The 25087-nt window shown below is 34.7% G+C and overlaps 2 protein-coding genes across 33 annotated transcripts; both read left to right on the forward strand.

Annotated features, from left to right (window-relative positions):
- The first annotated feature begins 149 nt into the window (after window positions 1-149).
- On the forward strand, window positions 150-23299 carry LOC18431635 (Ribosomal protein L23/L15e family protein). 32 transcript variants are annotated; one of them, XM_088858399.1, is made up of 5 exons: window positions 152-325; window positions 2371-2447; window positions 5853-5904; window positions 21482-21721; window positions 22702-23299. In XM_088858399.1, exons 3-5 carry the CDS (start codon window positions 5866-5868, stop codon window positions 23077-23079), a joined length of 657 nt encoding a protein of 218 aa, XP_088714525.1. In that variant the 5' UTR covers window positions 152-325; window positions 2371-2447; window positions 5853-5865; the 3' UTR covers window positions 23080-23299. The 32 variants fall into 32 exon arrangements, with proteins under 32 accessions (XP_011622339.1, XP_088714525.1, XP_020521134.1 ...); XM_020665475.2 differs by having other exon boundaries at window positions 21486-21721; XM_020665471.2 differs by having other exon boundaries at window positions 21515-21721.
- LOC148783267 (uncharacterized) lies at window positions 6886-8589 on the forward strand. Its single transcript, XM_088858398.1, is given in 2 exon segments — window positions 6886-7174; window positions 7176-8589. Coding segments are annotated over 2 exon segments (1005 nt in total). The 5' UTR covers window positions 6886-7018; the 3' UTR covers window positions 8025-8589.
- Window positions 23300-25087: the final 1788 nt, after the last annotated feature.

The following is a 25087-nucleotide window of genomic DNA, read 5'->3' on the forward strand; positions in this document are numbered from 1 at the left end:
AAAAAATAAATTACAAACTAAATTCTTTATTTTTGAGAACATATATATATATATATTTTTATTCTTTATTTTTGAGAACATATACATATATTTTTATTCAAAAAAAATTAAAATACCACTCAAACACCAAAACCGCCTAGAACCAGAACCCCGGTTAGACAGCCCGATTTTTCTAAGGTCCTCTAAGTTAAGGTTAGGGTTATTTTCGTAATTATTAGGCACAGATTGGGATCCCTGTCATTGTGCAATACTTCAGGGGAAGTAAATTCCTTTGATCATATAACATGTCGCTCACGAAGAGCGCTTGGAGCTGTTTCGTTAACAGGTATCTTTCCCATTTGTTCTCTGTTTTTTACATTTTTATTTGCTTTCATCTAAAAGAATCGAAGATAATCTCTTTTGTTAACTCTCTCTTGTTTTGACGGCGTAAATCGTGTTCTATGCATGGTATTCTGTCAATTTCTGGTTTTTCCATTGTTTTTGGGGGCATGTATTTTCATCTCTTGCGATTTTGCTGGTTCTTAATCTGGGGTTTCCTCTACCATGTTTTCAGCATATTGTTCCTAGGGGCTTTAGGGTTTTTGGGTCCTTTTATTTTTTGGAGACTTTGGGAACCTGTTTCACTGCCGCAAACTCCATTAATGGAATTTTAAATGGAGCTTTACATGGTTTCTGCAATTTTAATGAGTCTTCTGAGCTCCCTGAATGGGCTAAAAACCCAAAGGTGGAGCCTATTGTTGATTACATGAACAACGATTTCATGCTTTCTGAGAATGATGGAAAGAAACTTGATTGGATCAATAAATTGGAGAAATTTGACAGTAAAACTATTAATTATTTCTAGGTTTTCACACTCTGAGGATACTGATAAAATTGGTTCATTGCTGGAGAATCTGCACGATTCCCCTGAAGATCTTTGGAGGGCCTTAGACAATTGTGGTGTCAAAGATTCAGAGAGTTTAGTGAACACAATACTCTGGAGATATAATGACGATTGGATTTCAGCTTTGAATTTCTTTAGATGAGCTCATAAACAGGTGGGTTTTGTGAATTCAACTGAAACATATGATATAATGGTTGATATTCTTCAGAAAATGAAGCAATTTGATAAGATGTGGGATATAGTGGAGCAGATGAGCAAAATAGGAGGGTTGATTTCTCTATGTACAGTGAGTAAGATGATGAGGAGATTATCGGGTGCTGGTAAATGGAAGGATGCTTTAGATGTGTTCTATGAAATTGATAGTTTAGGTTTAAGGAAAGCTACCTCTTCTATGAATGTAGTTCTAGATACTCTTTGTAAGGAACACAATATGGAGCGTGCTAGAGATCTATTTTCGGTCCTTGGGAGAGAGATACATTCAATGTACTGATTCATGGATGGTGTAAAATTTAGTGCCTGGAAGAGGTTGAGTGGACCATGATGGAAATGAAGGGATATGGATTCGATCCTAGTATAATTTCATACACTAGTTTGGTCGAAGCTTATTGCTCTTTGCATATTTTCAGAGTGTTGGGGCCCTTCTTAATGAGATGGAGGTGAAGGGATGCCCCCCATTTGTGGTCGGTCACTTATATGGTAGATTTACTCAGGTCAACCAGTTGACACATTAAAATTGAGAATTAAGGTGTACTACTATGATCACATTGATAAGGTTGTTTTGAAAAAACATTGAATTGATCATCTCGACATTGAAATGTATGGATAGGGAGAGAAGGAGATTTCAAGTCCAAAAAATAGTACATACCGTAACATTTTCAAAAAAAAAATAGTACATATTGTAACATGTTATTTGGTTTGTACATGTTCAAGATTTTAATGCGTTTATAAATTTGATTGATTTGAACCAATTTTGAAGTTTAAAATTTTATAATTAGAAATGAAATAGATTCTTGCACCATCGTACAAATTTTTAACACAGAAAATTATATCTCATAACAAAGTTTGGGGGCACAACTTATTTTTGATTGTTTATGGCTACAGCCTTTTAGATTAAAGAAGCTAAAATCCCCAAAATTTGGGGTCCCAAAAAGATTACCATTGGTTGACCTGAGTAGATCTGCAGTATACTCCCACGGGATTACGAGGTCCTTGGGCTCTCTCTCAGGCATATATCTTTCTCTTTCCCACCGTCATTGTTTTGACAGAAATAGAGAGCTCCCATACGCTCTCTATACGTGTTTCGTCCCCATAGAACCTTCATCCTTGGGGTAAAACCTAACTCCGCCATGTGCTTTGGCATCATTTGACCATCATCTTTGATATAGAAAATCAATTTGCCAGATTTGTTAGTATCATTTTTCACTCCATTTTCTGCCATTGTTTTGGGGAAAAGAGCACCCACGGCCATCTTCTTCAATCTATTGCAGGAATCATCCGGCAGCGTTTGTTCTTGGCATCGAGATCGTCTGACGTCTCTTATCTGAGAGTTTTCAGCTGAAAATAGGTACTTTTTTTTGTTGTGGTTTTTCATTATTCTGATATATTTTGGGGCTTTTGGTTTGAGATTTCTCATTCATCAATAAACCATTTCTGATGCTCGTATTATTTGATTCTTCTCTCCTAATAGCTTGAACTCTGTAATTTTTTGTTTCTATTCTGATTCTGGTTCCTCAATGATAAACAAATTTAACCCCAAGCTATTTGGTGAATAATTTTCTCTGATCATTTTTTTTTGTTCCTTCTCAAAACATTTTCATAGCATTTTTCTGATTTTTAACCCTAATTTATTTGCTATTTTTTTGTTGAAGAATTGTTTTTGCTATTTTTTGATGGAGCATTTTTTTGTTGGTTCTTAAATCGGTTTCATGCCTTTTTTTTTTTTCTTCTGATTTTAACCCCAAGTTATTTGCTGATTTTTTTGGTGATAAACATTGTTTTGCTTTTTTTTTTTTTTTGGTGAAGCATTTCTTTGGTGTTTTTTTGCTGGTTCCTTCTCAAGCCATTTTCATACCATTTTTTTGGCTGATTTTAACTTCTATTTCCTTATTCTTTATTGTAAAAAGAAAATACATTTAATTATCGACTTATCGTATGACTTCGAACCCTCATATGATGATAAGTCTCAATAATCCAATAACTGTGAGGCTTTCACTAAATTTTATTGGTCATCTTGCTAACTGCATATTCTCGATTATATTGATTTTCATTTTCTAACCAAAATAAAGTCTTCTTTATATACCTAATTATATTAAATCAGTGGGGCTTTGTAAGTTGCGTATGAGAATGGACAACTAACTGGCCCAATTTTTCGGGGAAATACTCATCTTGTGATTTTTTAAGAGAATCCCAAAATTTTTTAAAACTGGAAAGTATAGATAATATATTATAAGATGTACTATTTTTATGACTTGAAATCCTTTGTCTTTTGTATCAATATATCTTGAGGTTGAGATAATCAATTTGAGGGTTTTCTAGCATCAGAACAACCTTCTTACGCAAATAATATTATCAAACGGTGGGTATTGTTTATCTTCAATCAAGGCAATGTTCTTTGTCTTTGCATATGAAAAACAAAAAAAATTCTGAGCTATAATATAAGGTATGACAACACATGTATTACATGAGCATATCACCATTAGCTCTGATGTCTTTTCCAGATGATGTTACGGTATTGTTAGATTTGCTAAAATAAAGGCTGTCTTTTACTAACGAGAATTTTTTCATATGGTATATGTTGTATACAGTATGGAGATCCTAATGTGAGCTGACCTCCAAGGTCATGTGTTATATACGATATGAATCCCTAATCATTTTTCATATATTTTGGGTTTTTGATTCTCTATTCTAAAACATATCACTTGTAAGGAATCTCCTTTTCTAGCAAAAACTCTATAAATATATCAGACAGGTAAATAATAGACAAAGTAACTAAAATTCCTTGCAACCTATCCGTTATTGTGTTCATCTTCTTTAGAGAATTCTAACTATTATATTGTTCAGAAGATAATTGAAAATCGGTATTAACTATTTTCACAAGACATAGCTATAGAGCTGAAGCAACTATTCAAGTAGGCCATTCTAATTCTACTACTTTGAGCAAAGTTTCGTCAAGTAAATATAAATCTGGGTAATGTTTTTCCTCAGTTCCTCGATGTGTATGGAAAAGCAAAGAAAACCAACTACCTTAATAAATATAACTTGGCCTTGCCTCACAAACGATGTGAGGTTGCACATTCTGCTGCACCAAGTTTATTATGGGTATTTTTTGGGATTTTAGGATAGTTTTGAGGAATAAAGATCGATGTTAAAATATATATTAAGGGCATTGATTGAATAAATATAATTATAATTCAAAAATAAATGTCTTTTAGTTAATAGTGTATATGTTATGCTCTTATTGTTGCTATACTATACACCTACTCCATCAGTCAGAAGGCCTACTTGGGAGAATATTTTTGAATTTCAAATAAAAGTTTGGAAACCACCTAAGAATCAATATATGGATATTTCAAGGAAACCACCTAATACTTAGATCTCACCCTCAAAAAACTGGACGGTCTTCTATTGAATCTTGAAACATTAATTTTCTTTCAAGTATAACAACAAATTAGAAATCCTTACTACCCTTGGAGTATATGTGGTATTCCTTTTGTTCATTTCATCAAGTTTCCTTCCAGATACTAACATCGAAGAGTGAATCTTTATCTTATAGATTCTCTCTCTCTCTCTCTCTCTCTCTATATATATATATATATATATTGTGGGGCCGTGGTGGAGGGAATTTTATGTTGTTAAAATTGCTGAACACCAGTAGATCCTTCCAATCGAACTTCTTGATCATTTTGATGTTTCTTGAATTCTCAGGTTCTCATAAGAAGAAGTTTGAACTCTTGCTTCCAATCGTGCACATATAGTAGCTCCTCCATCCATCATTTGCTCACACTAATTGTCAAAAATGAGAGCTGGTGGTCTGAGGATCTGTGAAACCATTATTTAACTTTTACCTATTTCCAATAATAAATCAAATATGCATGCAACTCCAAAAAGCCGGAAAGAAATGCAAGGTGTGAATCAAATTAATGCAAAACATTATAAACAACCAAAACTTTGGGTGCCCTAGGTTACTTATGTAATGATAAGGATTCTTAGACTAACTACAATACTACACCATCTTATTGAATGAAAATCAAGCCTGCATCAAGTCTTACTTGAGAACCACAACTCCATCGAGATTAGGTTTGTTGAGGTTGGTGACTCCAAAATCATCATTCCACAATAGAAATTATAAAATCCTATCTATAAGTAGGGTTTGTTGGTTTCATGTCTTCTGGGTGGAAGTTATGTGGGTGATTTCTATTTTAAATGCAATACTATCTGTCTGAATAGCAAGTATTGTGGGTTAAGTGCATCTCATTGTCCAAGAAAATTGATGATATGTTCCTGCACTACGTGTATTTCTAGATTTTATATTATAAATCAAAAAATAGTTTGTTTTTAATATATAGAGAGGAAAAACATTACTCATATTGAAGACAAACAATCCTCATCGATTCAGCAATGTTATATGCATACAAAGGTTGTTTTGATATTAGAAAACCTTCAAATTGATCATCTCGACCACGAGATGTATTGATATACAGAAAACAGGATTCCAAGTCATAAAAATGGTACATGTTGTAATATATTAGTTGGATCGTCATTTTAAAAAATTTTGAGCTCCAATTTAAAAACCAACAAATGAGTATTTCCTAGAAAAAGTGGGCAGGGAAAGATGTAAATTTTCATGCACAATTTACGAAGCCTGAATTGTACTACCATGGTGATTCTTATACCCAGTAGTTGGAGACTTGACGTTGATTGGTACTTTGGTTACATGATGATGTGACGTGATTCTCACTGGTTTGTGAAGGTGAAAGTAAGCAATGCATAAACAGAAGAGAGAGGGTACACTCTTTGTCAAGGTGACTATGAAAACTCAATCCCATTTGTCGAAATATAACATTAATCATTTTAATGGTAAAAGGATAACAGATCATTTTTTTTCTTCAAGAATGCTTGGTACATTACAGTAGAGCCCAGGCACAAAAGTCTATCTAATATAAGAACCTTTGGTGACTTGTTTAGAGAGAAGTGGGCCAGATATTATAGATTGGGATTTATGCACACAATAGCAAAACATAAGTCGTAAAATTATTACGACTTTCACCAAAAGCCTTAATATTTAGGAGCATAAATTCCACTTCCTACTTTAGGTGAAAAAGCTCAAATCGCTACTTAAGACGATTTTCTTGGTCTGTACATTTCATGCACAATTTACCAAGCCTGAATTTATACTACCATAGTGATTCTTGTGCCTAGTAGTCGGAATCTTGACTTTGTTTGGTACTTTGGTTACATGATGTGAAGTGATTCTCACCGGTTTGTGAAGGTTAAAGTAAGCAAGGCATAAACACAGGAGAGAGGGTACAACACTCTTTGTAAAGGTGACTATGAAAACTCAATCCCATTTGTCGAAATATAACATTAATCATTTTAATGGTAAAAGGATAACTGATCATTTTTTTTACTTCAAGAATGCTTAGTACATTACAGTCGAGCCCAGGCATAAAAGTCTATCCAATATGAGAACCTTTGCTGACTTGTTTAGAGAGAAATGGGCCAAATATTATAGGTTGGAATTTATGCACACAATAGCAAAACTTAAGTTGGTAAAATTATTATAACTTTCACACCAAACGTCTTAATATTTAGGAGCATAAATTCCACTTCCTATTTTAGGTGCGTAGTGAGATATAACACTATGTGAAGGTGGACATTACCAGTAGTAGGAGAATGGACAGAGGACTCGTTCCAATCGGTGTAGATCATGAGCGAATTCCAAGACCGGAATACGTAATTATTAAAGATGATTCGGCTTATGACATGGTTAGAGCCTATGTATTACCAGAAGACATGCAAGATATTGATGAATGGGCTAGATCGTTCTATACCTTAGGACACCTTGAATGAATTCTTGAGTATGATAAACCATTACTACCCGAGCTGACCAATCCACTTTCGATTGAAGCGAAAGCTATGGTTGCCAGGGAGTTCAACTCATTCCCACGGGTGACTAGTCTGTCATTTGAAACTGGTATTGACACAATACCATACGAGTCATCATCAGCAGCAGGCTACGGTTATTTTGGGCGTAAAGGAGAAGGTGAGAACTTGAAACGTGCCAAGACAAATTGCAAACGCATTAGTTTGATAGTTTGACGAAGATATCACGGCACACGGATTAGCAGCAGCTCGAAAGAGAATTGTAGATAACGGCATGCCAGATATTGGATTTATGAGGACACAACTAGCAAGACTAACGTTGATTAAAGTTAGGAATGTTTTTGGTGAGGCATTTCATTATGGCTTAATTGAAGGACTGTCAGCATACCCAGTTCTTCCGGTCTTTAAGAACTTAGACACTTTTTACCTGATAGGAAAAGACCCAACTTTTGGGGTTCCAGCTATCTTGGATGAGATTAGCCACGACTGTCGATGGTTTATGGTTCTTGATTGGAGCAGATTCGATGCATTAGTGCAACATTGGGAGATCGATGTCACATTCAGTTGTATAGAATCAATGGTCGAGTTTCCAACCCACTTAACGCGAGTTGCATTTGAATATGCTTGGACGCTGTTCAAGAAACACAAATTGATTGTTCCAGACGGAATGCTATGGATGAGAGATTCAGAAATTCCATCTGAAAGTTACTTCACAAACCTTGTTGGTAGTAGCATAATTAATTATGTGAAGCTAAGATATCTGTGTTTGCGAAGTAATCTACCAACAATCAGAATACGAGTGCAGGGAGCCGACTCCTTGACAGGTATTGGCGAAGCATCGCCACCAGACATTCGATTCTTTGCGGAAATCGGAGAACCGTTAGGTTGGACGGTGAAGCCCTGGAAGTGCACAATATTTTTGCACCCGAATGAGATTCAGTTCTTAGGAAGGAGTGCTTGTGTGCGATACAATACGAGATATCGATTGAAGGCTCTTCGACTACTCTGTTTCCTAGAGTTTAAGGTCTACAATCCTTAGATTTCAACCGCTACAGTACAAGCAATAATGAGAGATATAGGTCTTAGTGATCCTATCTTTCGTCGATTATACTGCGCGATGTACCAAACGTATGGTGAAGTTGACTATCTACCAGCTCATTTAGTACCCAATTTTGAGAAGGAATATCTCATACTAGACAAACCATTGTAAATAATTTAATCTACTAAATTAAGGTACGAAGGAATGGTCATGGTGGTTGTACATCCGAGGCGAGGCCACGGCAACCATTCATAACACTTCGGAATGCTTTCCAGAATTTAAAAAAAGAGAGAAATTTTTGTTGATAATTTTTTTTTGGGATCAACTAAAAATCATCGGATGAGTATTTCCAAGGAAAAATGGGCAGTCAGATCTAATTGTTTAGAAACTCAAAATTCATCTTTCTCAAAAAATACTCATGCAATTACCTTTTAAATGATATTTTATAACAGGAAATGAAAGTTGGTCCATGTGATAAAACACGGTGTATATAAATTTAATTTTTTTTCTCTTCTTACACCAACAAGATTACTTACAATGTCCAATACTCCAACTACAAATAAAATCACTCTTGAAATAAATAAACAAATAAAAACGGTTCTCATTTTCTACCACTTAAATACAACTCTTTTATTCAATAAATAAAAACTTCATACATTGTTTTATGGGAATGGAAAACACTAATAAAGCAAATAAAAGGTTGCTAGAGATTATCTCAACCAGGCTTATTACACCCCACATCGAGTCTCTTCCTTCTAATGGTGCTCTGATCAATGATCGGTTTCTTGATTCTACCAAGTATGATAAAACCTTCTCAAAAGCACATAGATCTCGTTTTAAAACCAAAGTGTTAAAGCCTCAATGCGTTAACCTACTTTAGACCTTTTTGGTCTAACCTTAGAGAGATGAGAGAGATGAATCTTCGGCTTAACCTTAGAGAGATAGGAGAGAGATGAATCCTCTAGGTGGGGGGGGGGGGGGTGGGTTGTCCCCTTGTTTTGCCTTATTATGAGAGAAAGAAGAAGAGGTGTAGAGAATTATGAGAGGGAGAACCTCTATTTATAGATTTTCTATGTCTTAGGATTTGCCATCTTTAGTGAGATCAAATCTAAATCATTGATTTAAAGAGACTCGTAGGATGAGAGATGTGAGTCATCTATTATTTAGATCCACCATCAAGATACAAATGAAGGTGCTAGAACTTTATTTTTAATTTAATAAATTTATTCCTATCAAATATTTAAATAAAAAAGTATTCATATCTTCTCTTTTTATGTATATTTATTTTTTATTCATACAATCAAAATATATTGATTCACAAGGCATACTAAATTTATTATAATCATTCTTAAGTTAATGATGCTTTATACAAAAATAGAAAGCCAACTAGCATGGATGCTTCTCACAACATTTAGTATGTAAGCTCCGATGGGTGAGGCGTGCCACCCTAGGTGGCCCCTCATGGGCCTCACCCAATTCTATCATGTGATTAAATCGGTCCCCATCCATATGATAGGTCCCTCAATTTTTTAATAAATATCTTAACTTGATTTTTAGAATAAAATAGAATTTATTTCTCTTTGGTTATTTAAAACATTGAAATCTTAATTTATAAATCCAAATGATAAAAATAAAATATCAAGAGAATCACAATAATTCAAATAATCATTCTAAAAATCTTATAATATAAAATTAATTAAAAATAATTAATTTTGATGGGAATCAAATCCGTATAGGTTTAAGAATTATGAATATACTGGACCACTTCACTTGCTATTGTAGACCACAACACTAGCTTTATCAAACTAACCTAGTGTTCCCATGACCCACAATCCACTGCAGGGGTTCATGATTGGGCCACCAAAGTCAGCTAATAAGCGAGGGGACGTAATCCCAGTCTATGGATTACAGGTTCTCGCTTGGAGACAAATCTATGGTTCCCTAGACCATGATACAACCACGACTCCATGGAGCATAGGGAGATCTTGTGCATATGTACACGCTTCACCCTCAATAGTGGATTGTTATCTTGATATAGTTATCTATGTACATGTTGTGTGATGGTACATGGATGAGGCTTTGGCCCAATCTCTAAAGGCTTCATCACACACAAGAGCTACACAGTCCCTCAGCTCAACCATTGGAGCTTACTTATTAAATGTTGTGAGAAGCCTCCATACTAGTTGATTTTTTGTTTTTGTATGAAGCCTCTTTAACTTATGAATATTGAATTTAATATGTCTTTTGAATCAAGATATTTATTGAATGAATAAGAAATAAATATCCATAAAAACAGAATGTATGAGTTTTTTTTTTTTTTTAATTTAAGTATTTGATGGGAATAGGTTTAGAAAATGGAGGATAAGGTTTTGACACATTCATTTGAATCTTGATGATGGATCTAAGGAATAGATGACTCACATCTCTCACCCCACACGTTTCTTTAGATCAATGGTTTAGATTTGATCTCACTAAAGATGACAAATCTTAAGGCATAGAAAATTTATAAATAGAGGCTCTCTCTCGTATAATTCTCTATACTGCTCTTTTCTCTCTCTCTCTCTCTCTCTCTCTCTCCCTCTCTCTTTTAGAAATTTAGAACAAGGGGGGCACTCCACCACCTAGAAGATTCATCACTCTCTCATTTCTGTAAGGTTAAGCTAATGGGGCTTAAGGTAGGTTAAGGTATTGAGTTCTTAGCATTTTAAGTTTCAGATCAAGATCCATATGTTTTTGAGAGGGTTTTGCCATATTTAGTAGAATTAGGAAATCATTGATCCTGAGCACCATTGGAAGAAGGAAACTTGGTGTGGGGTGTAATAAGCCCGGTTGAGGTATTACCAGCAACCTTTTATTTGCTTTATTTTATTTTAATGTTATGCTCTTCTATTCCTATAAAGCAATGTGTAAATTTTTTATTTATTGAATAAATGAGTTGTATTTAAGTGATAGCAAGTGATAACCGTTTTTATTTGTTTATTTATTTCAAGATTGATTTTATTTGTACTTGGGCATTGTGAGTGATTTTGCTGGTGTAGGAAAAGAAAAAATTTTAAATTTACATACACCGTGTTTTATGACATAGTTCAACTTTTATTGGTATCAGAGCAAGGCTTCTTTCTACCATATCTCTTTTGTTTCGCTGTTTTTGGTGAGCTAAAATTAGAGATTTGAATGACAATGGCTTTGTGGCCGTATGGGAATACCTTCGATAAGACAGTGACATGACTCCTACATCGAAAAGGCACTCTGCAGAATCGGGTATTCTTTGCTGTTTTGGAGCACTGGTATGAACAAGATAATAGGTATTTCTTTGATGCATACTTCAATGATATTATGTGTTTTTGAGAGCAGGATCTACTTGTAAAATTTCAGTGGAAGATTTTGGGGGAATTGGGAGTGATGGACTCATCATTGAGGGGTGTTAGTCCTGCAAAATCTAGGAACTATGCAATGAGTTCCATAAATTTTTCCACTAATCGAGTGATTTTATTTTTGGATAAAATTTGACTGTGACACATCAAATTGAGTCTGCTTTCAAACAAAAATAATTTCATGAAGAAAACTTTTTTTTATAACAAAAACAATTTTATTGAAGGGTGCATAAGTGTTGTTTTTTGCAATGAATACTGTTTCAATGGCTTGAAAGTCATGATTTTATTTTCATTCTTAACAGAATGTTTTAGGGCCCACACTAAGTTTCTAGACTGCCATTTGAGTCTAGTTTTTAATAAAAATTATTTGAGAGAGAAATATCCATGGGAAATAAGGAATAAAATTTTTTGAAACGGAAACTCCTTTGCGAGCCTGATATCATTTTGAGAGAGAGAGAGAGAGAGAGAGAGAGAGAGAGAGAGAGGTTTAGAGAATTATGAGAGGAAGAACTTTTATTTATAGATTTTCTATGCTTTAAGGTTTGCCATCTTGAGTGAGATCAAATCTAAACTATTGATCTAAGGAGACTTGTGGGGTGAGAGATGTGAGCCATCCATTTTTTAGATGCACCATCAAGATTCAAAAGAAGGTGCTAGAACCTTATCCTCCATTTTCTAAACTTATTCTTATCAAATATATATTTTTAAAAAATACTCATACATTCTCTTTTTATAGCTATTTAATCTTTATTCATTTAATCAAAATATCTTGATTCACAAGATATGATAAATTCATATCAATTTTTAAGCTAAAGAAGTTTCATATGAAAGCCAATTAGCATGAAGATTTCTCACAACATTTAGTAAGTAAGCTCTTATGGGCTGGGCGTGCCACCCTAAGTGACCCTTCATAAGCCCCACCCAATTCTACCATATGATTAAATGGGCCCATATATCATATGGTGGGTCCCTCAAAATTTTAATAAATATGTTTAATGGATTTTTAGAATAAAACAAAATTTATTTCTCTTTGATTTTTTTTAGGAAGTTAACCCGTTGTATTGCTATAAGAGAAGGGTATACATCAGTAAAAGTCGAGAGTACCCACATGTTGGGTCTCTCAACCAAAAAACAGGCTACTTAATTGTGGTCCTGTGCGAAAAATAAGGGGCTTATAGGATTCACCCGATTACAAGAGATATACAGTGCAAAAGAAAATGAAAATGCATTTGCAGAGGTCTGGAGCAAAAAAGTAGATGGACCAGCAACAGAACAATAGTCTAAGCAGCTCATCAAAATGTCGTGGCTATGTGGGGGCTTCAACTTGGGCCCGAGCATCGTCCTTAGCCAGACGATATGTGAGGTTGTTCGACGTCCTCCAAATATGCATCCAGGAGACATATATATCATTGCAAATATATGCAATTTCGTCAAAAATTGAGATGAGGTACCATGGAGGAGTGGCATTTCTAGAGGCCCAAAAAATAATGTTTTTGGCGTCCCCCTCGACGAACAATTGAGATCCCAAGAGAGGTCAAACTTCTTTGGACCCAATAAGAGTGCCATAGCTTCTGCAAACTGGGAGTCTGCGTGGCCTTAGTGCTCTGAGAAAGATGCCAAAATATTGCCATTGTGGTCACGGAAGACCTATTTAGCTCCAATTGCGCTTGGGTTGCAGAGGGAGCATCCGTTGAAATTCAGCTTGATGATGCCATTCGGGGGAGGCAACTAGTTCTTGGCTCTTGAGACTTGAGGGGGTTCAAGGTGTAGGATATTCTACCAATCATGTAGGAAAGTAGCCATTGAGACATCGGCAAAAGCCCTTTGGTTAGAGGTCCAAAAGATTACCAGCGAAGTAATCTTGTCAAAAAGAGTTGGAACTTCGCATTTAATTCCTTGGAAAATCCTAGAATTTCTTTCGAGCCGAAGTACCCAGATGGTTGCTACATTGGAAACTCTCTAGAGGATTCTGCCTTCCTTCAAGCAGTGAGATTCAAGGGAAGAAGTTGTGAGAGCCGGGAGGGAGTGGGGTAACCCATAAGAGACCAAAAAGCTGGATAATATGGCTCTAGATGTCAAGAGCGAGGTGGCAGTGAATGAAGAGACGAGAGTTTATTTCTTCCTCACATAGACACATGACACACCTATTGGGGATATGAATCCCTTTCCTTTGGAAGTGGTCTATAGTGAGTGCTCTCTCAGAGCAGGCAATCCAATTGAAGGCCTGCAATTTTGGAGGTGCAATGGTGGGCTAGACCTTGGACAGAATGGAAGTTAGGTTGAAAGGGAAGGTAGGTGGTTGTAGGAGTCTTTTATAAAAGGTGGCCATCGAAAATGAGTCAGAGGGGGAAGGAGTCCATACTAGGGTATCTGTCCATGAGAGGTCAAGGAAGGTAGAGTGGAGGGAGACCGATAAGGAAATGAAAATCCAAAGTTTCCTCCTCATAGAGAGTGCACTTGAAGGTTGGGTTCTAGACCCGATGGTTTCAAGAGAACCATTTCATCAGCCACTAAAGAGGATTTCTTAGAGGCCAGTTTATTGATTTTTTCTTATTTTATAAATCCAAATGATAATAATAAAATATCAAGTGAATCACAAAAATTCAAATAATCCTTCTAAAAATCATATAAAATTAATTAAAACTATTTAATTTTGATGGGAATCATATCCGTATAGGTAGGAATTATGAATATACTGGAGCACTCCACCTGCAACTGTGAACCACGATCCACATTAGCTTTCGCAAACTAACTCAGCAGTTTCCATGACCCACAGTTCTCTGCAGAGGTTCATGATTGGGCCACCAAAGTCAACCAATATGCTAGGGGACGTAATCTTAGTCTATAGATTATAGTTTCTCCCCGAAAGACAAATCCATGTTCCTCCTGACCATGATGCAACTACTGCTCCATAGTGTATAAGGGTAATCTCTCGCACATGTACATGCTTCACCCTCAATTGTGGATTGCTATGTCGATACGATTGTCTATGTGCATGCCGTATGATGGTACATGGATGAGGCTTTAGCCCAATCTCTAAAGGCTAATCATTACATGCAAGGGCTACACAGTCTCTTGGCTCACTAATCTGGGCAACTTCTGACATCATCGAGGGATGACCTATTGAACTCTTATCGGTTTATCTCTATGCCCTAATACCTTGGGTTTTCCAACTCGACTAACGTAGTACGTCGAGCCAAGTTTGAATATTGGCAAATAACATTCGCCTAGTATGGTCCACAAGAAGATCACACTTCCACTGAGTTTATGTTTCACTATATAAAATGTTTAATATTTGCTTAATATAGTCTTCAAGAGGACCACATTGCCACTGAATTTATGTTCCACTATCTAAAATGTTTACAAGCTTTATAAGGCCTTTAATGGTAATACGAAATTTATTTAGTTTTCTTAAAAGAAAGATTTCTTCCAAAATAAATGGTTTAAACTTTAGAGAGCCTAAAACATTGTACACAAATATAATTTAGTTGCCGGAAGGTACTATGTTCCTCCACATCACTTATTGCTATAACCTAAAAGTAGATGTTTGAAATACAATTAGAAGTTTGAAATACAACTCAAGGAAGATACAAAGTCAATCAGTCGTCCTACCCTGATAAACTCTTTTTTTTTTTTTGGTTTGAAAAAGATTAAAAGTAAGCTATACCTATATCGCAAAATTGGAAAGGTCTATGTATACAATATTATTGCGGTAACATCATAATTCAAATTCTTTAACTGAATGTCCGAAGACTTATTTATTAACATATACTGTTAGATAAAAAAAAAGAAACAGATAGAAACTTTGATATCCTTAATTATACATAATAGAAGATTCTACTTGATCATGTATTTTTTTAAGCGTGATTTCACTTGATCATGTTATTAAAAGGGAAAGTATATACCATCGTTCTTGGTTTCTAATGATATAATTCCGTAGTTGTAATTTCTTTCTATCAATAATGATTTTAACATTGGTCAATGAAAAAAGAGGGAAAGTATAGGACAAGACGATTTGCTTTTGGTATGAGTAGATCATAGTCGCTATCGGCCGTTGGATGTCAAATCGCGTGCGTTTCATTGACTGGGTTCAAAGTTTAAAAGAAATTTTTTTGAGATTCATGATTACTACAATCCATAAAATTTCATATTCGATAGGTAGGTTTGATTATGGCCTGTGTACTAAAGTATGTCTCACATTATATAATCCCTACTAAAAAATGTAAGATATGGTTTACATTGAATAAACTTTGGTAAAATTTATGAATTAACAATAGAAATTACTAAAGCTTTTCATTTACTGTGGTATATATGAATGCATTACGTAATATCTTAAGCATGAAAAATAGAAATATTTAAATCATATAATTCAAAACACGTGTTCCGCACGTGTCCCTCACTAGTATTTATAGAGAGAGCAAGATAGGTCTTACTTGTTTCACCCGTATAACCAAATCTAAACAATCTAGCCTCACCTTAATTCTCAGCTACCTTAATGTTTTGTTGTAACTAAGTACTCTCTTCATCTTTGTAATGGTGCATTTGATCGAGAGAAAATAATATTTTTTTTGGAATAATATTTTTTTTGGTTTACTCTTCTCCTACATCTCCATTTTTTTTTTTAAAATACAAATTTTTGGAAGAATTACTTTTTGGAAATACGAATTTGTGGAAGAAAGTTTTTTCCTAAAATACATTGATTGGTATTATACTGATTTTTGATATTTTTGTTTGGAATATGTTAGTGAAAATTTGAAAGAAAGACCTCTTGATCTTTTACTGGGGAATACAATTTTTTTTTTTTTCATCTTTTTCTTTTGGCAAAAGATCACTCACATGTAGTCTTTATTATAATAAGATAAATTTCCAAATAAAATCAACATAACAATAAAACCATGATCTTAACAACTTGATGTCATCGAAACAACTATGCACTAGGCTTGAGAATAAAATATAAGATTGCAATAAACAAAAAGGAAGAGTACCAGAGATTACATCAATCGGGCATAGTACACCTTACACTGAGTCACCATCATTCGATGGCGCTAGATAAACGGTCTAGCTTCAATCTCGAATTGGGAAAGCAAATTTCGGTGAAGCCACACCAATGGAACATGAATCCTTTTGATCACAAATTCAAACCCTAAATGAATTCTATTAGCAACTTAGTTTGAGAGAGATGGATTCTTTTTTTGTTAAACCCTAAAACCGTTAGTCATAAATCTATATTTGAGAGATAGGAGAGAAGAACTCTATAACTTAAACCCCTAGGTTTTTTCACAATGTGGGAGAGGGAGATCAAACAAGAGAGAAACTTTTTTAAGAGAGAGAAAGATAAGGTGTAGAGATTTTTTGGTAGAGACAATCCCTTTTTATAGGTTTTGAATAAGATTAGGGTTTCTTAGAGTTTTCTTTGGCTTGCCTCTTCTTGTGAGATTGAACATAGACAATCAAGGGTGACTTGTGGGGTGAGAGATCTGAACCATCCATTCTATAAATGGATCATCAACATTATGAAAGGTGCATGAACCATTATCATTCTTTCTTAAACTATTTTCTCATCAATAGAAATTAAATAAATTTAATTTAATCAAAATATTGTGCATACCATCAAATAGCACAAGTTTACTTAATCTTTTCACAAAATCTTTCAACGATATTTCAAGTCAATATTTAGTTAATATCTTCCAACCATATGGCCACATGCCATATCACCAAAAAATAGGAAAGAGAATAAAGGTGGGGTGTGCCACCTAAGGGAGGCACTCATGGGCCTCACCTTCTAAAAATATGGCGGGCCTATGTGCACAATGGGCCCTCATGATAGTTTTATATATTTAAAATTAATAAAAGGATTTAAAATATTATTTAAATATTTAAACAATTGTAAAATCAATATATTTAATTTTATATATCCAAACATTATAAATAAAATATCCAGGGGTTCATAAAAATTCAAATAATAATCTTAAAATAATTTTCATCAAAAACAAACATAATTATATTAATTTGATGTGAAAAAGATCCATATGGTTTAGAAATCAACAATCATGGGACGCTCCACCTTTAACTGTAGATTACAGACCACACTTGCTTATCAGACCGACCCAGTGTTCTCATGATCCACAGTCCAAACAGGGGCTCATTAGCGGGTTGACAATGTCCGGCCGATGAGCCAAAGGATCACAATCCCAGTATGTGGATTTCAGGTCTTCCCTTAGAGACGAGTTAAAGTCACCTAGACTTGATGGTGCATAGCGGTATCTCTTGCACATGGATATGCTTCACTCTAAAAGGTGGATTTTTGGCTTTTTTCGAACGATTTATCGATATGAATTTCGTGTGATGGCACATGGATGAGGTTTTGGCCCCCGTATCTGTAGGTTACCATCACACACATGGGTCACACAGTCCCTCGGCTCATTCATCCGGGCATATTTTCCGACCTCATCAAGGGCTAACCCATTAGAACCCTTCTCAATTTTTTCTTTATGCTCAGGTAATATGGGTTTTTTTCAGCCGTGTGGCCTAGATCGTCAAGCACAGTCCACTATATGCAAACATTGTTTTCTTAATATGGCACACGAGGAACCACACTTCCACTGAGTTCATGTTCCACTCTATCATTTCTTTTTACAAGCACTCATAAGGCCTTTTAAGCTTACATGAACCGAACAAAATTTTCAAAAAATTCATTATTGAATGAAGATTCTTGATTTCATCCTACCTTTAGTGATCTTACAAAATCGAAACTTAAAGACTTCAAAATAAATGAAGCAAATGGAAGTTTTAAAAATTTAAAAAGTGAGGATATTAAAACAAGGAAAATAATTTTTTTTTTTTTTTGGAAATGGTTTTCTTAAACAAGATAAAATGCACATTTATATTGATTTCTAGACGGAATTTTTGAAAATCCTTTGAAAATTGGAAGTTTTCTATGAATTTAAAAAGCTGGAGCTTTTTTTTTTTAAATAAAAATCGTGTTTTGGCCTAGGATTAGCTAATAAAATTTGGAGAGCTAGACTGCTAGATTCCATTTCCTTCTTCAATTAGCTTGATGTATCTTGTCCAGGACATTCCAGGTCGTAAATGTTTCTCATTAATAGAAAATTCACCGGTTCGACTCGAAATTTCCCAAGTCAGAACAACGTCAATAAGTGGGCCCTTTTAAAAAGAGGAACATTGGAATAGCCCAAATTTTCCTATTTTTAAAACAATTATTAATTTTTCACTATGACCTAAAATTGACTTGGGAATCTAATAAATCAAATTTGGTGAATCTGAATTGCAACCCTGAAAATTTAGGGCCCGTTTGCTGGTTTTAGACCTGTGTCCAAAACTTCAATGAGATACTAAATAAGGGACATTTTCTCCTCATACTCCCGCCAAAAGAAAAAGAAAAAGAAAAAAACTCTTAAAATTAAAATATCTCGAAGGTTGTGATACATTTGAATTTCACAATCAATAGTTAAAAATAATTATGATCTCTTTGTGCCAAAAACATCTATATTGAGTATAATTATGTTGAGTATAATCATATCAAATACATGTGCATTCCATCGTTTTTAACCTATGCAAGCGGAACGAGGATGGATGTGCATTACAATTAGGAGGTTCATCTCTATTTTAGTTCATTTTTATTTTGGGTTGACTCATATTCTACATTGTTTGTGATTCAATAACCTACATGTTATTGAATTACACCTCGCCTGAAACATTTATTGTTTGAATTATTTAATATTATAGCCCGAAATTCTTCTAAGGAAATAATATAGTTTGTTAAAAACCTTTTGATTTATTTTAAAATAAACAAAGAAAACCTATATTGAGTACAACTTGGTCAATGTGGCGGACCACTTGGTCTATGTGCCGGACTGTTTGTTCAAAAAGTGCCAGACTACCACCATAAAGTGCTAGACCATCTTTAGTGAGTGAGTGTGGCAAGGATGTGACAACTTCATATACGGACAAGGGTATTTTTGTCCTCCAAAGTATGAGTCTTTGACTTGGTGATCTTTGCCACAAAAGTTAGTTTTGGGATAAAAGTTGCGAGAAAAAAGTAGGTGGGGGAGAATTAAAAAAAAGTTGACTTATGGGGTTTTTTGTAATTTTCCTTAACATATATCTACTCTCTTGTATTTGAAAAATATTATAATGTTAGCTGATCTATAAGCACCAGGAGTTTGTAGGTCAAGCTCACATTAAAATCGGTCACAATCAGTTGTTGCAAAAGCGAATCGGAATGGTTAACCAGACATGGGCCTGGAAGCAGTTTAACCGGCTGGCCGATTCAACCGTTCTAATCGGGTAAGTCCCGGGCAATGAAAAAAGTGTTGAAAAAATAAAAAAGATAGAAAAAGGAAAACTACTAAAATATGAAAGTCATATAAAGAATGATTAAAACAAAACACATTCAAATGAAGTTGAAAATTAATAACGAATCAATTTTTGAATTAAAGTGAGTATTAATGACAAAATCAAATTTTAATTTTTACCATAATGTAAAAAATATTAAAAAATGCATTAGAAACCAAATTCCTTATTTTGGGGAATTTATATACATTATTTTGAATTTTTTTTTTTTTAAATACTGATTGATCACCAAAATCGGAACCGGCAACTGGCTGATTCCGCTCTAACCAGGTGGTTAGTAGTTAGATCGTCTTGTTTTTCTAATAATGATCACAATAGAAAAGTCTAACCGGTTAGATTTGATCAAACACTCATTATGACTTGTTAAATTTTTTTTTTAGACCTGACAAAGTTAGTATTCGGTTATTGGACTGGTGCTTCGGTCAGATAATTGTCTAGACAATTATGATTTATAGATTACCATCAATGATTTACCATAATAACAAAAGTTTAAAACTTCAAAAAACCACATATTTTCTCTCCTTGTCAAAATGGGGTCCGTTTATATCTACTCTCTTATATTTGAAAAATAATCTAATGTGAGTTGATCCATAAACCCTTGAAGTTTTAGGTCATACTCACATTAAAATCGGTCATAATAGAACAGTATTAACTGGCTAGAATTGATTAAATACCGATAATGACTGGTTAAATTTTTGGTTTAGACCTGACCAAACCATCAATCGGTTATAGGCTCTTGACGATTATGATTAGATTGGCATCAATGATTTACCATAGTGCTCCTATAAAATTTAAAACTACAAAAAACCATATATTTTCTCTCCTTATCAAAAGGGGCTCTGTTCTAGCGCATTCTAATCTGAATTGATGATTTGGAAAAAATATTAAAAACAAAAAAATTAAAAAATAGGAATTTATGAAGGCGGATGTAAGGGGCTTAATAAAATATTAAATAAACTTAAAAAAATCATATAAAAATATAAATATGGGGTTTTAGAGAGGACCAGCCAATATGAGGACATTCCAGATTTTATTAAATAAACTTAAAAAATCATATAAAAATAGGAATATGGGGTTTTATGGAGGACCAGCCAATACCAGTACATTCCAGACATTGTGACCCAAACTAAAGTAGGATAAATCCCTGTCAGGATCCCAAGTTCTAAAACATTGTGACCCAAACTAAAGTGTAATAAAATTTTGAAAAGTATATGATGAGACAATTTATTTTTGTTACAATGTAGTCACTATAAACTTTGATCATTGGATGTGAAATTGGGTGGCTGTATTTATTTCATTGATCAAATTCAAAGCTCAAAAGAATCTTCGTGACATATCATGCTACGAGATAGATTTCACATTGGATGATTGTAAGTAATGACATATCAAGCTACGAGATAGATTTCACATTGGATGATTATAAGTAATTGTGACCTCTCCGTTTCAAAGGTAAGGTAATTAGTCTCGTTGTATACAATCCCCTAAAATTTTCATGTTCGTAGAATGAAGGAACAAAAGAAGCATGCTGCTTGCATTAATCGAACTTTCAAAAAAAATAAAAAAGAGTACAACAATATTATTCGAGGTCTCAACCTTTTACTCGAGCCTCTGACATAACCACTGTAGTTGCTTGTAGTCTCTCTCTCTCTCAAATGTAGTTGTTTGGAGACCGACTCTCATACACACTTCTCTCTCTCTCTTCTCTCTAAGATAGATTTATTGAGGTGGATTCTGGTGTCAGAGGTTGGAGAAGGTCATTGTTGCTATACTTCAGAGCTAATCGGTAGAGGGAGTGAGATAGATACAGGAAGTATCAGAGAAGAAGAGATGAGCGGGAGATGGGGAAAGAGGGTTATACACTTTGCAAACCTGCCCATCAAACTTTTGATGCCTTCCTCTCTTCAAAACATCAAAGAGATTGGCATCAAAACCATCCCTTCTGCTTCAAAGGTACTCTTTACACATTTACAACTCTCACTCTCTAATAATTTTCCCCAAAATTCGCAAACTGGATGTCATTTTCAGTCTGGAAATCCTTGATTTTAATGTTCTTTCTCTCCCTATCAAGTGGATATCATACGTTCTATTAAGTTTTCCACCTTTGGCATACCCTCTTTTTTTTGTTTTGGAACATTCTTCACCCTCTACTTGTACTTCTCATCTGAAACATGGGTTTAATCTTGATATGCTTCTTCTGCATAAAGTTTGGTTTGGTGCTTAAACACTTTCTTGTAATCGATGAACAAAAAATTGGCCGCCTTGCTGCCTAGGCGGCCTGGTCGAGAAACCACCTAGGCTCTGCCTAAGCCGTGGGGTCTGGGCGGGCATTGCCCAAAGCGGGCGCCTAGCTGGGAAGGCGGGCAGGCAACCTTTCCATAAAAAAGAAGTCTCTATCTCTCTTGGGTCCGTGTGCTCTCTATGAGAAGAATAAGAAGAATGTGGACTCCATGTGTTTGATGCACGGCCTCTCTCACACACACATGCACACACAAAGACACACATGCACACACAAAGACACACTTCAAAGTAAGGAGAAGATGGCCTCGAAGTGTTCGATGCAAGTCCCTATCTCTCACAGACACTCTGTCTCTTGACATATCCTCAAAGCGTTCGAGACCTCTCTGTCACAAATATAGATACCAAAAAAAAAAAAAAATCAAGGATGATTTTAAGAATTTCATGCAAGACCTCACACACATGCGTGCACATGCATGCACACACGCACACTAAATACACACACACATTCACAAAACATATGCACACAAAACATATGGCCCCCACCCCAACCCCTTTATTTAGTTACATAAGCTGCCCGCCTCTGTGTCGCCTCTGCCTTTTTGAACCTTTCTTGTAATGTATAAAATGCTGACATCATACTATTGGAGAGTTTTTTTAATCAAGTGGAGTCCTTTTTTCATTTTATTTGGTAGATTGAGATTAAGAGGGTTTTGGAAGGACTATATGGCTTTGAAGTTTCCAAGGTTACAACCATTAACATGGAAGGCAAGAAAAGGCAAAGGGGTGGAGTAGTGTATGCTAAGCCTGATTACAAGAAGGCCTATGTGACCCTCAAGAACCCTTTATCATTGAGTTCGGATCTTTATCCTATTCGTCTTCTTGAAGATGATAAGAAAAGCACCGCTAAGCAACCGAAATCTGCCATTGTTAGTGAGCAGGAGCAAAAAACACATTGGCTTGACAACAATTCTGAGATAGTGCTTGAACCTAAGAAGCAAAATGATTGGAAAGAAGTTCGTGACAACGAAAAGAGTAAATTTCCATGGAGTGGCATGCGCAATTGGAAGTAGATTTGATACATTTTTTCTCTTATTTTGGATGCATAAGTCAATTGGACTTAAAATGTCTCCTTCAAGAGGAACTTCTTGTCTCCAAATTCAAGTATGCAAACTAACTGATGTTGTACTCTTGATATCTGTTTTGTTACTGAAATTTGGGAAAGGTAGGAAGGATTAGCTATGGAAAAATTTTAAGTGGTTGTTTTTAATATAGTTGAGATGGTTTTTGTCTTGTGCTTCTGTTGCTCATAATTAGTTTCTTGAGAACCTAATCTTGTTGGGTACTTATGAATTGCAAAGAATTGGATCTGTTGCTTTTAAGTTCTCATAATTGGGAACATGTCATATATTCATTCATTATCTAGATTTGTTGATGAGATGGGAGAAGATGAATTAAAACTGTGTTGCCCCCTTTCTTATCTTCTTGATTTTTACTCTTGCTTCTCTCTTCATGCAATTCTCTCCCCCTCTTTACCTCCAACTCCCCACCATAATTACTGAACAATTATCCAATAACCGTGATGGCGTTAAATAATCCAAACAAATGTATTTTATTTTTTCTCAATAATTTTTCTTTTCACAAACGTCCACTTTTAAGATGAACCTTGATAACTAAAGATTCGTATCCAATGGATAGAAAAAAGTTTAAAAGAAAATATTTTTAGATTTATTTTATTTTTCATATTCATGATCATCATAGTGTAGATCATGGATCTTTACAAATTTGCATCGAAGATCTCTATAAGAAATGGGTATTGGAGGGAGCCTGCACATGAGTCATGGGGCTCATAAAAACCGGGTCCATTTAAGCAGGTGGTTCATTTTATGTGAAGACAGAAGAGAGAAAAGGAAGCCCCACATTTCCACATTTAGAAGTGCAGTGAAGACAGGAGAGAAAAGGAAGCCCAACATTTCCACATTTAGAAGTGCATAGATATTGTGATTTTGAAAAGGATTGATGTTTACTGACGTTCCCAAGGAACGGACATGTGAGTTCACTTGAGATACTCATCCGTTCAAACAGCATTGCAATAGCAATTCATGAGAGGTAAAGGAGTTGCTGGTATGTATGTCCTTCCATGATGTGATTCAATCATCTTTGAAATTACCACCTAAAAGTTTTGTAGTTGGTTTTTGGAAACATTTACACGTATATACTTTGAAATTTTTATTATTTAAAATTTCCCCCAAAATTTTAGTTTTTAAACTTAGTGAGGGACTCATGCTCTGCATGTGTACGAGTATACGATTTAAATGTTGTATAGATACAAGGCTCAAAACAATCAAAGTAAAGCACACCTTCAAATAGTATTGAGAAATGTTGTTTAATATTGGAAATCTTTGTGATAGCCTTAATATATATTTTTATATTTAATTATAAAATTTAAAGCTTAAAAACTAGTGCAGATCGAGCAGATCTATGAAAACTTAAAAATTGTGATAAAAAGATGGTCCAAAAATGCATTACAAGATGCATTATTTTCAAAACTTGAAATCTATTTTTTTCTCATGTCCATGCATCTTGATGTCAGGATGATCAATTTGAGGATGTTTGGGCTTCAAAACAACTTCTTCTAATGAAAGTTTTGGAGTGTGCTCTAATTTGATTGTTGAGAGCCTTAGCTCAATATAAACTTTTTCCTTCTATTTTTCCATGGTTAAGATATTATCTGTGATGCATTTTTAGATACCATAATAAATGAGAAAAGTTTTAGTAATTTTTGTTGTTAATTCATGAATCTTAACTAAGTTTATTTGGGCTTGGTAAGTTGTGCACGAACATGGACAAATTAATGGCCCAATTTTTCTAAGAAATACTCATCTTGTGATTTTTTTTAAGTGGATCCCAAAATTCTTTAAAATTGGAAAGTGTAGATAATATATTATAATATGTGTATTATTTTTATGACTTGAAATCTTTTTTATTTTATATTGATATATCTCAAGGCCGAGATTATCAATTTGAGGGTTTTCTAGCATTGGAACAACCTTCATGCGTACTGTTTCAAAAAGCGGATCG

The sequence above is a fragment of the Amborella trichopoda genome, chromosome 2 (genome assembly GCF_054954075.1).
Source record: "Amborella trichopoda isolate Santa Cruz 75 chromosome 2, AtrichopodaSantaCruz75HAP2 v2.0, whole genome shotgun sequence".
In the NCBI taxonomy this organism is placed as follows: Eukaryota; Viridiplantae; Streptophyta; class Magnoliopsida; order Amborellales; family Amborellaceae; genus Amborella; species Amborella trichopoda.